This window comes from Pimephales promelas, chromosome 11, assembly GCF_988280905.1.
Source record: "Pimephales promelas chromosome 11, fPimPro1.hap1.1, whole genome shotgun sequence".
NCBI lineage: Eukaryota > Metazoa > Chordata > Actinopteri > Cypriniformes > Leuciscidae > Pimephales > Pimephales promelas.
The window spans coordinates 2,316,726-2,332,500 of NC_142779.1; the positions used below are offsets into that span (position 1 = coordinate 2,316,726).

A 15,775-nucleotide genomic window follows, 5' to 3' on the forward strand; every position below is an offset into this window, starting at 1 on the left:
TAATTTTCAAACATTAAACTATCAAGCTTTTATTTTGGTGGAAAACCACAAGCTCACGAGTAAATGAACTAGAGCCAGGCCGATATTATCGGCCGATATTAGGCATTTTCTAAAATATCGGTATAGGCAGTTATAATGGCTGATAAATGAATATTTCAAAAATAAAATAAAAACGGGCGAATCACGCTTCAACCATGTCATGAGTGTTGGAGTTGTATAGTTTGTCCACCAGAGGGCACTCTACACCGTCCCTGTTGGCAACACTCGTGTATAACGCACCACACATCCTGCAACAGAGTCGGGCAGAGAGAACCAGTTATGCATCATCATATTATTTTAGTTAAAACTCATAATTAACTACAAATAACTAATGTTAGGGAAATCTGTTAATATTTTGTTGCGCGTTTCTAAAATAAAAAAAATAATAATAATATCGGCCGATATATCGGAATATCGGATTTTAAAACCAACAAATATTTGTATCGGCATCGGCCTTCAAAATCCTTTATCGGTCGGGCTCTAAAATGAACACTCTGAAACACATATATTTATTGAATTACGTTCTTTTTGTCAATCACACTAAGCCCAAATCGCAATTTCAGGTTTTAATGAATCGTGCAACCTATTTTTTTTTATTAACTTCCATTGTGTTTCCAGGTCAGTGGCTGATGTCCATCTGACCTTCACTGTGTGTCTCACCTGCAGAGCGTGTTCTCTCGAGGGTGGGCTCTCTCTCCCCGTCTCCCAGCATGCACTGGGCTTCAGCGGAGCGCTCGTGGAGAACGGGAGACTGACACCTGTGGAAGGAAAGGACTTCAATCAGCCAAAGAAAGATGATGAAAGCCAGTTTTTTTGGGGGGCTATTCATCTTTGATTGCAGTGCAGTGATGTGCAGTTTGACCTCCAGCTGTGATCACACACTACGTTCAAATTCATATAGCAATAGCTCATTTCTTTACTCATACTAAGAAACGTCAGCCTTGATAAGATTGATAATGGATTGATTATCTCACACTCTCCAAACGTCCTCTGTGTGAAGGTTACGCTAAAGACTTCAAGTCTAAATGCATTTGTGGATGACTAAAACTCGAGCACCAATCAGTCAATAACCAATTACTGTGCCTGAACATTAACCAGGTCTCTCATTACTTATTAATTAATTTCTAAAGCCCAAATCAACCTATATCAGATGAAAAGTTTTTATATGATGAAACAAAATATATGATTTTATTATATTTAATGATTTTAATATGAATTAGTTGAATATGTATTCAGAAATTAATTTATTTAAAATAAATTACACTATATTAAATAAACTCCAAATCACTATATTAAATATCCAAATCAGGTGGATATTATGATAAACATTAATTTTTCTAACAAGTATATGGAATAAGGAAAAATATATTGTATTAAATAATATTAATATTAAATAGTTTAAAACCAGTTAAATAAAAATGAATACATGTTTCTAATTAATACATTAATAATAAATTTATTATTTTATTATTAAAATAATTATATTTATTATTTATTATAATAGTTGTTTAATAATAAACAATTATTTTCAATACAGTAAATCCATACTAAATAAATTACACTATATTAAATATACAAATCAGGTGGACATTATGATAAACATACATTTTTTTAACAAGTATATGGAATAAGGAAAATTTATTGTATTAAATAATATTAATATTAAATAGTTTAAAACCAGTTAAATAAAAATGAATAAATGTTTCTAATTAATACAATAATAATAAATGTATTATTTTATTATTAAAATAATTATATTTATTATTTATTATAATAATTGTTTAATAATAAACAATTATTTTCAATACAGTAAATCCATACTAAATAAATTACACTATATTAAATATACAAATCAGGTGGATATTATGATAAACATTAATTTTTCTAACAAGTATATGGAATAAGGAAAAATATATTGTATTAAATAATATTAATATTAAATAGTTTAAAACCAGTTAAATAAAAATGAATAAATGTTTCTAATTAATACAATAATAATAAATGTATTATTTTATTATTAAAATAATTATATTTATTATTTATTATAATAATTGTTTAATAATAAGCAATTATTTTCAATACAGTAAATCCCTACTAAATAATAACTCAACTCATATTTTAATATAATTTGTATTAATTTATATTAATCAAATTATTAATTGGACCAATACATTAATGCTTAACTAAACTCAAATAACCAAAATGTATGCAAAATAAATACTGATAACAAACTACATTAATACAAAATTATTTATGCCACACAAAAAAAAGACTGTGTGAGTTTGAGTCGGCATGTTACCCATCGTATCCGGGCTGCTGGTTCCAGCTAGCGCTCCCACAGGGCCCGGGGTCACTGGAGGACGACTGGTTACTGGGTGAACTGCGGTAGTGTTGGGACGCCTCTCCTTTACTGCAGGACATCTGAGGGCTCTCCATGTCTTGAGCCGTCCTATAGCGTGAGAAAGACAGAGAACAGATGGATTTGGTTCTCACAGCAGCTGCGCCCCTGACACCGACACCACTGACACCACGGCTCAGTCTGGCATCAGCAACAGGTTTCAGTCTGTGGAGGCAAGACGACATTAACAATCACTCGCCGCACACGAGGAACAAGCCGAATGTGTGTTAAAGGATTCATTCGCCCAAAAATAAAAAAAATATTACTCACCCTCAACTGATGCTTAAATCAGACCGGCTAACACACAACATAAAAAAACTAATTCTACTATAATATTCTTATCAATCTTGAGGAAGATGAATGCCTTGATAACAAATTCAACTCATTTAAAAATACAAAATCAAATCAACCTACGTCTGATGAACAACAATTGACAGAAGAAATTCTTTTAAAAGATAAGATTAAATATAGTATATGAACTATATAAGTAATAATTAGGGCTGTGCAAAAATTAATTGCGATTAATCGCATCCAAAATAAAAGTCTGTGTTTACATAATATATTTGTGTGTGCAGTATATAATTATTTTGTATATATAAATACAAATACAAATAAGAAAATGTGTTCTTCATATATAAAATATTTATATTTATATAATATAGATTATGTATATATATATATATATATACACAGAATTTAAGCGCAAATAACTCTTAAATATATACATGCATGCATAGGTATTTATATATACAAAATAATTATATACAGTACACACAAATATATTATGTAAACACAGACTTTTATTTTGGATGCGATTAATCGCAAATAATTTTTGCACAGCCCTAGTAATTATATAAGGAAATAAAGAAATTTTAATCCACATTTTTTTTTATATTATATTTGTTCTAAATATTTTTTATTAATACATTAATTATTTCCAATAAACTAATTAAAAATGTAATGAATTAACAGTGGATTAATGGATAATTGGGATAATTAGGCAACACACGGAGACATTCGTGCTGCACTCATTAAACATCATTCAGTTTAATCTGACATCAATAACGGTCAGATTATCATGCTTTCAAATCGATTTGAACCATTTAAAGGTAAACATTCATGCAATTTACTTGACATTTGGGCAAATGTGCATCTGGGTTTTCCATGCATACAGAAGATGTGCACAGAATATCAACATTTCCAGTAAATAAAATGGTACATACAGTATTAAAAATAACATAATCTAACCTTTATTGATGCATACTCCAAAAATAGCACAAGTAGAATGATAATAATGTATACGTCACTAAGAACCTGTCTACTAAACCGTCAGGGATCCAATCACACGTCCTGGCGGTGAAAACTCAAGCATCTGATATTCCGGCTCCTGCATTGCTTTTCTGTTTCTGTCAGCTTTAATAAAGAAATCAGCAGTGCTCTCATTCTCCATGCATACATCACATACACCCTCCGAAACCGCAAAATAAGACTTAATGAAGGTCATTTGCACAATTAGCATGGTGACCAAAAATGGCACAGGACAATATGCATTCTAGTATATTAATACACCACTGTGACAGAAACATTTCATCTTTTATGAATTGCATGTGCAAACATTCTGATATATATGTTAAAGTGGTTGCTAGGACATTTCTGCAAGGTGTCCAGTGTGTTTTTAGTGTTTGAGCATTAATGCATCAGCAGAAAGAGGAAGTCGAGTAACTTCAGTGGCATTATATGCACAGCTCTCTCCACATGCGGTCTCACACTAGAGTCTGGAAAGGTCATCAACACCACGAGGGGCTCCAAGTAAGAACAAATGACCACATTATAACAGACCTTATTTGAAAGGCATGATGCACACCAAACACAGGAGCCTGAATCAGGATGTTCTGGGTCAGTAGGTATGGCAAGAACACTGGAAATGCAACATCACTTTCCAGCAGCAAGTAAACGATAGTGCACACTGCAAACGAAAATGTTGCATGACACGAAATGACAACAGACAGGGTTTTTTTCTTGCAATTTTCACATATTTATGCACTGCAAAAAAGAATAGTATTAAGAGTACTTTTATCTTGTTGAAAATTTGATATTCATACGTATGACAAGACGGCGATTAGTGCCATATGAAAGCAGTTTTATTTCTTCCCAAATGCTGTTTTATTAATCCCAGAATCCATGTTTTTTGGTTTAATTTTCTTGATTCTGTTTCAATGATTTAATTACATTGCATTAATCAAAAAGCAAATCAAATTAATTCATAAAACTTTACATATTTATTATTATTTATTTTTTTTAACAAAATGCTTTATTTTTATTCAGTTTTTCTGTTAAAATATTTCTGAATAATACAAATGTATTATTAAAAACTAAGGCAATCAAATAAAGGCATAAAATATATTCTTATTTATTAATTTAACAACACTTATTTTTTGCCAAACAATGCGCAGCACAAAAGATGTTTGTTTACTGCTAAACTTAAAACATGGAAGAAAAATTATGTAATTAAGTTTTAACAATTATTATTCTTCTTATTATGAAGACTGCTACTTTCAGAAGTACACTATACTGTGCAATAGTAATTATATTTCTGTCATAATTTCAAACTTTTATTTTAGCGGGTTGTCCTTTGAGTTTCTGTGTGTATATATGATGAAAAAGACACAAAAAGATGAAACTGTGATGTTAAAATATAATGAGTAACAGAAATAATATTAATTTAATATATTTTGTTAACTCTTATATAAAAAATGTACATTCATCTAGAAGGATTTGGGTTTTATAAACTTATTGATAAGTAACAAGTAACCTGATTGATGTGACGGTGCCAAACCCCGCGGACACTTCATAATACGCAAACTCTGAATCAACATGCACCAATGCTATATTTTCTTAATCATACTTCAATGAACTCTTTATATCAGCATTAAATTATTACATTGTTTAAATTAATACATATTTAAGCTAACTATGATTTAGCATATTTCTGAAATGCATAACTTTAAGTAATTGACTTTCTGTAAAGCTGCTTTGAAACGGTGTGTATTGTGAAAAGCGCTATACAAATAAAGGTGAATTGAATTGTACCTGGGTCCATCTGGCAACTTCCTGTCGAAAGAGGTGCTGCGTGGGATAGCGCTCTGGAGGACCTGCTGGCAGGGCGTGCGGTCGGGGCCCTGTGTGGGGGACCCGCGGGGGACCGGCTGGCTGCTGGTGGGCACACGGTGCCAGGTGGTGTTTCGTTTGAAGGGCGTCTTGTACTCGCAGGGCGTTCCTTCACTGTCCAGCTTATACTCCACCATAGGAATACGGTAGAGCTCTGAACATCCCCTGAGACACACAAACAGCAGAACATAAGCCAATGACATTTTTGCGAATATGAGCACTGATTAATTGCTCATAATGAAATCAGAATTGTATCTATGCCTTTTTACAAAGTCTGGATTTAGTTTTTAGGATGTAATGTTCAAAAAAACACATTATTTTCCTCATATTTTCCATTGTTGCGGCTCCTCTCTTCCCAGTCTGTCAGTAACGCTCTGTTTAGTTCCTGTCTCTATGAAGCCCCTCCTTCTGAAAGCACACTGTGCTCTGATTGGTCAGCTGTAGCAGTGTGTTGTGATTGGTCAAGCGCTTCGAGTGTGTTTGGGAAATGTCCCGCCCCTTACCATAACCGGCAGTTTCAACACACTACTAACTAACTCAACCAGGCCCCGCCCCTTTATTCTACATTTTAATTATTTAAATGAGGAATATTGTGACGTGTTCATTCCCGGAAGAAACTCAAGACTACAATGGAGGCGTTTCATGAGTTCAGAAACACTGAAAGTGAATTAGAGAAGAACAACCTTTTTCAACATCACACACTAAAGAAAGTTGAACCTACGCCATCTCACGACCAATTAGTATGAATTCGTACGAGTGATTAAAAAGTGGCTAATTCGTACTATTTCATACGACCTCACTCGTACGAATTCGTACGATTTGTCCAAACCCACGTGATGGGTAGGTTTAGGGGCGGGGTCAGGGGTAGGTCATTCATACGAATTGGCGAATTCGTAAAATATGTACGATTTAGCAAAAACGTACTAATTCGTACGAGTGAGGTCGTACGAATTGTTACGAATTAGCCACCTCGTAAAATTCGTACGAATTCTCATGAGATCGGGTTGATGTACAAAAGCATAATACTTTAAGAAAATACATTTTTCTGGATTTTTTTTTCTTTTTTGGTTAATATCATCAGTCCCTCTTATAATTCAAACTCCTGTCGTATAAATATCAATCAATTCCTGATGCATGAATATCTGCCCTGCTTTTTCTCTTATTGAATATTGTTTCATTTGGAAAGGCATGGGTTTACAACAAAGTTTCGCTCACTGCAAACAAATGTCTTGCTCAAGGGCTTTTTGTATTTTTTCATTGCAGTATTTGTTGAACATTGCACTTCTGTATTGATTTATTTATTTATTTATTTATCTGGATCCCCATTAGCTTCCACAATGTGGTTGCTAGTCTTCCTGGGACCCATAAAGTACTGAAACATATGTACAATTAAAATACACAAATATAACATTCATATGAACAACATTACCACATGTATACATTTATCCACAATATACACACACACTCATACAGCATTTGATAATATCAGTACCTATAAAAAGACACAAATTAAAGGATGTAATACTATTAATTGTAATCTCATGATGTTGGACATGACCGGCACAGGGACTACGGATGAAAATGAGCTATTAAAGCGAACTCTGGCACATTTACATTGAAGTTTTACTACGGTGTTGATTAATGTGCATTGTCCCGGTTTAAAAATAAATAAATAAATCAAAATATTCAAGTTACCAACGGACATACGGTTACCGCTTTTACACTAAACATGAACTGTAAGATGCAGAGAAATGGAGGTGGGGTTGGAGAGCCCGAGGGTTCAGCGCTGCACCAGGTCACCAAAAACACTCCACTTTCCCAAACATCTGCAATTCAACTCTGCTGCTATTGTCTCCATGAAGCTCTCGGGGTGAGGGGTTCACATTCTCCTCTGACATCTCCATAACCGGCCCTGCGGCCCACGGGCTCGTATCAATTAGATGCAGAAGACAGGCCCAAGAATCTGAGAATGTGATCTCTGCGTTTAAATTGAGCTGCATTCATCAGTTATTTGCCCGTTGGCCTCTGGTTATCAGTGACCTGCGCGTCCTCGCGAGGGCAGAGAACAGCAGACGCTACGCTACACTCTCCGGTGGAGCAACGCAGACGCGACACGGCAATGCAGAGCACCGGAGTAAAGATAGTTTGCGGTTTGATTTTCAGATTTCGTTTCGCTGTGGTCCCGCAGTGCGGTGTCGTGGACATGCAAATGATATCTCATTTCGTTATTTATGATTTGTGAAATCGTGTAACGGTGTTACTCCGGTCCGAAATTATTATTATTTTTTCTTCTGAATTTTACTTTTTAATTGGGTATAGCTCCAAAAGTCGGTCACTTACAAGTCTGAACCCAGTGTCATCTTGACATGCTAGATTTGTGAATTTTTTCACAGCAAAGCTTGTGTCTGTAAACCATTCGCTATGTCCGGTAGACAGGAATGTGGAAAATAGGCATTTTTTTCGTGTTTAACAATGTATAGCAATTTATAATAAACACAAACACCGGTGGATTACAAAAACACTTGTTTTAGATTGAGCCTGATTTGTGAAAACCTTCCAGAGGTCAGTTTGGGTCACCTTGAGTGGTTAACTTGGTTATTCTGATTTGTGAAAACCTTCCACTGACCCAAACTGACCTCTGGAAGGTTTTCACAAATCAGGCTCAATCTAAAACAAGTGTTTTTGTAATCCAGCGGTGTTTGTGTTTATTATAAATTGCTATTATACATTGTTAAACACGAAAAAAATGCCTATTTTCCACATTCCTGTCTACCGGACATAGCGAATGGTTTACAGACAGAAGCTTTGCTGTGAAAAAATTCACAAATCTAGCATGTCAAGATGACACTGGGTTCAGACTTGTAAGTGACCGACTTTTGGAGCTATACCCAATTAAAAAGTAAAATTCAGAAGAAAAAATAATAATAATTTCGGACCGGAGTAACACCGTTACACGAATTCACAAATCATAAATAACGAAATGAGATATCATTTGCATGTCCACGACACCGCACTGCGGGACCACAGCGAAACGAAATCTGAAAATCAAACCGCAAACTATCTTTACTCCGGTATGCAGAGCGTCCTCCGAAAGCACTTTTCCCACTGCTGGGATACATTACAGGAGAAGATCAGCAATAAACGAACAATTCTGTTATTATTTACTCACCCTCACCTCACTCAGAGTGTGTGTGTGTGATTTCCTCTGTGTGAAAAACAAGATATTTTGTATTTTGCAATAGGGAATGAGTTGTTTAAAGCTGCTATGACGTTAGCCTCGGCTACGGCATCGGCTGGAGTGTTTGAACAGTCCGTCGACAGATGCATTTACTGTACATCACTCAGACATAATGAGAACCAGTTGGGGAGAAAAGTAAACTACTGAATCCAACATTTGAGAAGTTGAGTGTTTACACTGGAGAATAAACTGGTCCGTTTTCTCATTAAAATGGGCTATTAAAAGTGGAAACTAGTGATAAACAATGCACAGCATGAGCCATATTAAAGAGGATGATAAAGATAATGTGAGCTTTTCCACATGTGATTTACTTCAACTTCCACACACAGAACAAAACATTGACATTTTCCACACCAAAAACTGAAACCTGTGACGCACACGGACATAATCTGGAGAATAATCTACAGCGAATGAGCCGAGAAACACGAGCCCGACTGCTCTTAAAGATCCAGTGTTGTTTTAGAAAGACACTCGATCCCACAAGCAAAAATCACAAGAGTTATTCCCAACATTAGAGTCTTTATCCGAGGAAAAGATGTGTCTCTGCTCACATTTACAGGCTCAGATTTATAGAGTGATGTTTTCCACTGCCGCCCGCCAACAACTGCACGACTGACTCAGTCCTCACACACACTCCTGCGCCATAATGCAAAACAGAGCGTGATGTAAAGGTACGATATGTAGCAGTAATGATCAGTATTGACTGACATTCTTAAAGGAGTAGTTCACTTTTAAAAAAACACTTGCTGATAATTTACTCGCCCCCATGTCATCCAAGATGTCCATGTCTTTCTTTCTTCAGTCGAAAAGAAATGAAGGTTTTTGATGAAAACATTCCAGGATTTTCTCCATATAATGGACTTCAATGGGGACCAAACGGTTCAAGGTCCAAATGAGAGTTTCAGAGCAGCTTCAAAGGGCTTTAAACGACACCAGACGATGAATAAGGGTCTTATCTAGCAAAACAATCAGTAATTTCAAAAATAAATACAAAAGTTTACGTTTTATAAGCTCAAATGCTCGCCTTGCTCTGTTTTGTGATGCGCGTTCGTGACTCTCCTGTTTGAACTCGTTCATCAAAATGAACAAATCTTTTTTCGAATCACTGAACAAAATGAACGAAATTACTTATTCAGACCCTTATTCATCGTCTGGTGTCGTTTAAAGCCCTTTGAAGCTGCACTGAAACTCTCAATTGGACCATGAACCGTTTGGACCCCATTGAAGTCCATTATATGGAGAAAAATCCTGGAATGTTTTCATGAAAAACCTTCATTTCTTTTCGACTGAAGAAAGATCACTTTATCTTGGATGACATGGGGGTGAGTAAATCATCAGCAAAGTTTTTTTTTTAAAGTGATCTACTCATTTAATGTTTATTTAAACACCATAAAAGTTTAGCAAAACAATGCAACGAGCGTTCATATCGCGTCGAGTCTCGGTGCAAAACAAGCTTCAATCTAGCTTACATTTCCAATCATGACGTAAATAAAACACTGCATTCAAAACACCTTCAACTATACACTACTATTGAAAAGTTTGGGGTCGGTTAGATGTTTTGTATTTTTACGGAAATTAATACTTTTATTCAGCGAGGACACATTAAGATCAAAGGTGACAGTAAAGATATTTATGATGTTAGAAGTTATTTATATGTCAAATACATTTTGTTTTTTTTAACTTTCTATTCATCAAAGAATTGATCACAGTTACCACAAAAATATTGATAAATCATTCATGATAATATATTTTTGATCCTCAAATCCTCATATTAGAGTGATTTGTGAAGGATCATGTGACACTGAAGACTGGAGTAATGATGCTGAATATTCAGCTTTGATCACAAGAATAATATAGTAATATTTTACTATACATTCACAAAGAAAACAGTCCTTTTAACTTGTAATAATATTTCACATGATTAAACAAATGCATTCTCGATTTTAAAACACTTGCAGACACCAAACTTTTCAAGTGTATATAATAAAATATTACTTTTTACATTAGATCTTCTAATGAAAGTGCCTTCAATTAAATAAAAATCAGTGTACCAGGGTAAACTCATAGTACTTCTTTGTAAGGATGGGAAATCAAACTTCTCTGAGATTAAAAAACCTGGACTTTTCCCATCAAACACACTGTTTTTACATCCTCTCTTATTTTAAAAAGTGTTTTTTTATGGTTGCGCAGAATCCAGTCTGGGCTGGTGAAATATGGCTCTAATATTAGCCTAACCCAGAAAATCTATTTATTTACACTAGAGCAGCGGGACGTGACCACAAGCGTTTCTATATGAAGCTTTAAACATGCAGTCCATACATCACACTAATGAGAGAAACATTTCAGATGTGTCCACACTCCAAATGACTCGCTTATGGATTGAAAATGTAAACAACGGGTAAATATTTGGTTTTCAGACTAATCAGAGAGGGTATGTAATATTATGAGGCTCTCAGACCTGAAACATGAGATTCATCATGCAAATGTCTGTCCTTTAAGCAATATTTATCTGGGTGTAATGTTCAAACATGCAGGACATCTGGAGCTCTGCTAATTCTAGGACTATTCCATGGTGGTTCAACTTTATCACTTGCAATTAGATTTATGCACTTGTCAGATGCTTTAATCCAAAGTGACTTGCATTGCATTGAAGTCACAGTGTGCATTTGATCAGTTTCTGTATTCCCTGGGAGTCGAACCCGTGACCTTGGCATTTAAAGCAAACAATGAACCCAAACACATATTTTACAAATGCAACGACCTGGCAATGACCTCACAGCACCAGAATATTGTTTAACATGGGTAAAATTATAGTTTTCATTATGATTTATATTAAGTAGGTCAAAGCAGGTTATTCTAAAATGGATGAAATGACAAACAATTAGAAGTTAGAAAAAGCTCCAGGGTCAGGCATCATTAAACTGAGCTCTGCCTCCGTCTGTAAATGAGCTTCTTTTGCATCATGTATGACATCAGATGATCATGTATGATATGAGATGATCATCTATGTTGGATTGTTGTTGGATTGACAGGAGTGTTAACATGTGATATGAATAAACTATGCCGATTTTAAAGGCACAAGCATAAGGCTCATAGAATCACCATCTAGATTTTCGGCGGTCTGTCCAAGAGGCATTTCTGTGAGCAAATGAATCAGACAGCTCAGAATGTGGATAAACTAGTTCACTTAACCCAATTAGCCTGGTAAAAAAAAAATATGATAATTTCTTTATGAAATGTATTTAAATATGACCAAAAATACCATATATATATATATATATATATATGAAGAGTTCAGATGCAAAAGCCTCTAAATGCCATTTGAAATTTTCTTCTTTAATGATGATTTTTATCAAACTTGTATATTTAAGTTCAGTAATTTCACTTAAATAACAATTAATAGGTAATTATCATTGCCATTTAAGTGAAATCCCTGAACTTAAATATACAACAAGCTTGATAAAAATCATCATTAAAGAAGAACATTTCAAATGGCATTTAGAGGCTTTTGCATCTGAACTCTTCATATATAGATAGAAATAATATGTTTGTAATATACAATTTATTTTATTTTATTTTATATATACACACAATTTGTATTTATTTTGTTTTTACTGTATATTTACTGTATTATATTATATTTATTTATATTATATTTACTGTATTATATTATATACACAGTAAAATTATATTTTACTGTATATTTTTAAAATTATATATATACACAGTTTATATATATATATATATATATATAAATTTTATAAATATAAAATAATAATTGTTTTATATATGTGTATATATATATATATAACATGTTTGTAATATATAATTTATTTGATTTTATATATATATATATAGACACACACACACACATAAAATAATTATTATTTTATGTTTATACAATTTATTATATATATATAAAAAAAAAAATATATATATATATATATATATATATATATATATATAACATTTTATATATACATATATAAAAACTTATATATAAAAAATATATACATATATAGATATAAATGTATATATATATATATATAATAAAGATAATGAACAAAAATAATATAATTTAATGTAATATAATTTCAGAGTTACATAATCTTTTTAAAAGCCATTTCAGCACCCTCAACCAATTAATAAGTTTTAAAGTAAAGCAACAATCAGGAAAAAATTGGAAAAGTCCGTAGCTACTTCTACACGAAACAGGTGTTAAGAGCAGGCATGATGGACAGAGCGGATCACTGATACCTTCTGGGAGCTCCGTCCTTATAGGGCTGTATGATGATGACCTTGACGGAGATGGAGGTCCTCAACAGGTCGATCATCTGCTCGTGGGTCAGCGTCGCCACCGCCACCTTACAGATCTCCACCAGCCGACTGCCCTGCCGCAAACCGGCTTTCCACGCGTATCCGAACGGCTCCACGTCCGCCACGATGCCCTCGAAGTTCACGTGGAAGCCGAGCTGGCCCAGACCGTTCCTGCGCAGGGTCATCTCTGTGGTCTCGCAGCCGCGGGTCACGATCTGGAGACACACACAAATCAATGGGACAAATCATCAGCATCACATGACTTTAGAAAAGATTTGTTTTTGAAGCTTGACTCATCTGAAAAATAAAAAAGAGCAGCATCGACATTCTTCAGAATTCTTCCATTTGTGCTCCATGTAAGAAAAGAAAAGTAATGTGTGTTTGGAACAACATGGCGGTGGGTAAATAATGACGGAATTATTTCCTTATTCCTTTAAGGAGCTCCGACGTGTAGGACAGATGATAGGACGGAAAAATGCCAAAAAGAGATGGATTCGCGAGTGTATGTTCTCTCAATCTAAAGAGCGTTTCATATGGAAATAAAGACAAGGAAACTCCAGGGAAAATGTTTTTTTAGAAAGTAAAAAGCTGATCTAGAAGATGCAGAAATAAAATGTATTAAAAGAATGAAAAAAAATAAAATAAAAATGAATATATATATATATATTCATTTTTAATTTTTTTTCATTCTTTTAATATATATATTATTTTATAATACAACCCACATAATAATAATTGTATATATATATATATATATACACTATACTTATAATAATGTTATTTATATAATATTATATTATATTATGATATATATATATATATATATATATATATATCATAATATAATATAATATTATATAAATAACATTATTATAAGTATAGTAGAACAAATCCCTAACCCAAAGTGTACAATATCTAAAAATACAAATAAAAATACATTTAAAAATATTATTTTATAATAAATATAATTAAAGCTGTTGAACACATCTATAACAATAAGCACTAAAATACATATAATATATTATATTACAACAAACCCCTAAACCAAATATTATTATTACAAATATTAATATAAAATAATAATTACAACTGTTAAACAAAGCAGCAGTGTGTGTTTCCATCCGGTGCCTGACACACACCAGAGTTGAAGCCCTGTCTGTTTTGAACTGGTTAGACTGTTTTTCTTTGGGCTGATAATGGGTGTAATTATCAATAATCTAGTATAAACAAGGCATTCTGGTATGGTGACTGCATGAACCTCACAGACAGCCTCCACATCAGCAGCAACGGGAACTACAGTCGGACACAGAGGAAGGGCTGAGAGGACATTAAGACAGTGCATTGATTAGTGAATGTACATTTGATTACTCAGAAGACAGAGCGAGAGGTCACAGGAGAGCGAGTGAGTCAGTAAATAACTGAGGAGAGGCTGATCCGTCTTAAGAGCTTTACTGTAATAAGCCGAGCTAGTGAGAGCGAGTCACCGTAAACTTCATTTGCACTTGTTAGCCGTTTTAAAGCCCCTGATTCAGATTGGATGAGGCCTGACTTCTGACTTTGTTTTCAACCGATATCAGCTCATATAAAAATGACTTTGCATGGGTTATTTTAGAATAGCAAAATGATCAAAGTGCACAAAATGTTAGTATTGCTTAATCTTCTTTAATAAACGGTTACAAGATTTATCAATTTATGATGTAAAAATAAAATGTTATGTAAATATTGAATGAATACAATGTATAGCATAAAAAAAAAAATTAGAAGGCCAGAAAATATATAAATTTTCCTTCAATGTTATGTTATGCAAATATATAATTTTTAAAACGGACAGTATAAATGAAATAATATTAATACAAAAAATTGAAAGAAGGCCAGAAAGTGTATAAAAAGTATTTTATGAAATGAATGGTCAAATGAAATGTAAATATATAATGAATGAAACTGATAAATAAATGACAGAAATTAAAAAAATATTTAAAGAAATTAGAAGGCCAGAAAGTATATACATTTTATTTTATGTAATTAAACAATTTTATGCAATTTTATGTAATTGGTAACATGATAGGATAAATAATTAAAATAAATAAATAAATAATAATAATTATATATATATATATATATATACACAAATATTATTTTTCTATTATTTATTTATTTTATTATTTATTTAAGTATATCAATCTTGATACTTTCTGTCCTTCTAATTTCTTTAAATCTAAAGATTTCTTTAAATCTTCTAATTTGTAATTATATATATATATATATATAAATTACAAATTAGAAGGCCAGAAAGTGTATAAAATTTATTTTATGAAATTAATGGTCAAATGTAATGTAATCTATAAAAATAAAAAGAAATCTTTTTATCTAGAAATAATCTAGAAAATAAAAAAATATAATAATAAATTAAAAGGACAGAAAATTCTAAATAAAGAAATAAAACCGCAAATGTAAATATATAATGAATAAAAGTGCAGCAGACAAAACCCCTATAAGAAACGACACACCCATCAGTATGAATAAGTGTGCTGTATGAATAAGGGTGATACGAAAATGTGGAAAGCTGAAACTGAAGAGGCTGGCGTCAGCAACGCCTGAGAACACATCAACTCATC

The 15,775-nt window shown here is 33.0% G+C and overlaps 1 protein-coding gene across 3 annotated transcripts in view; it reads right to left on the minus strand.

Annotated features, from left to right (window-relative positions):
- sipa1l2a (signal-induced proliferation-associated 1like 2, genome duplicate a) overlaps positions 1-15,775 on the minus strand; it is a 137,423-nt gene that overhangs the window by 32,695 nt on the left and 88,953 nt on the right. For all 3 annotated transcript variants that reach the window (XM_089116737.1, XM_089116738.1, XM_039659479.2), the window contains exons 9-12: positions 13,101-13,375; positions 5,528-5,770; positions 2,339-2,488; positions 700-797 (exon numbers count right to left, since the gene is read on the minus strand). In XM_089116737.1, coding sequence (XP_088972863.1) covers positions 700-797; positions 2,339-2,488; positions 5,528-5,770; positions 13,101-13,375 — 766 coding nt within the window. The remainder of the gene's footprint in view (positions 1-699; positions 798-2,338; positions 2,489-5,527; positions 5,771-13,100; positions 13,376-15,775) is intronic.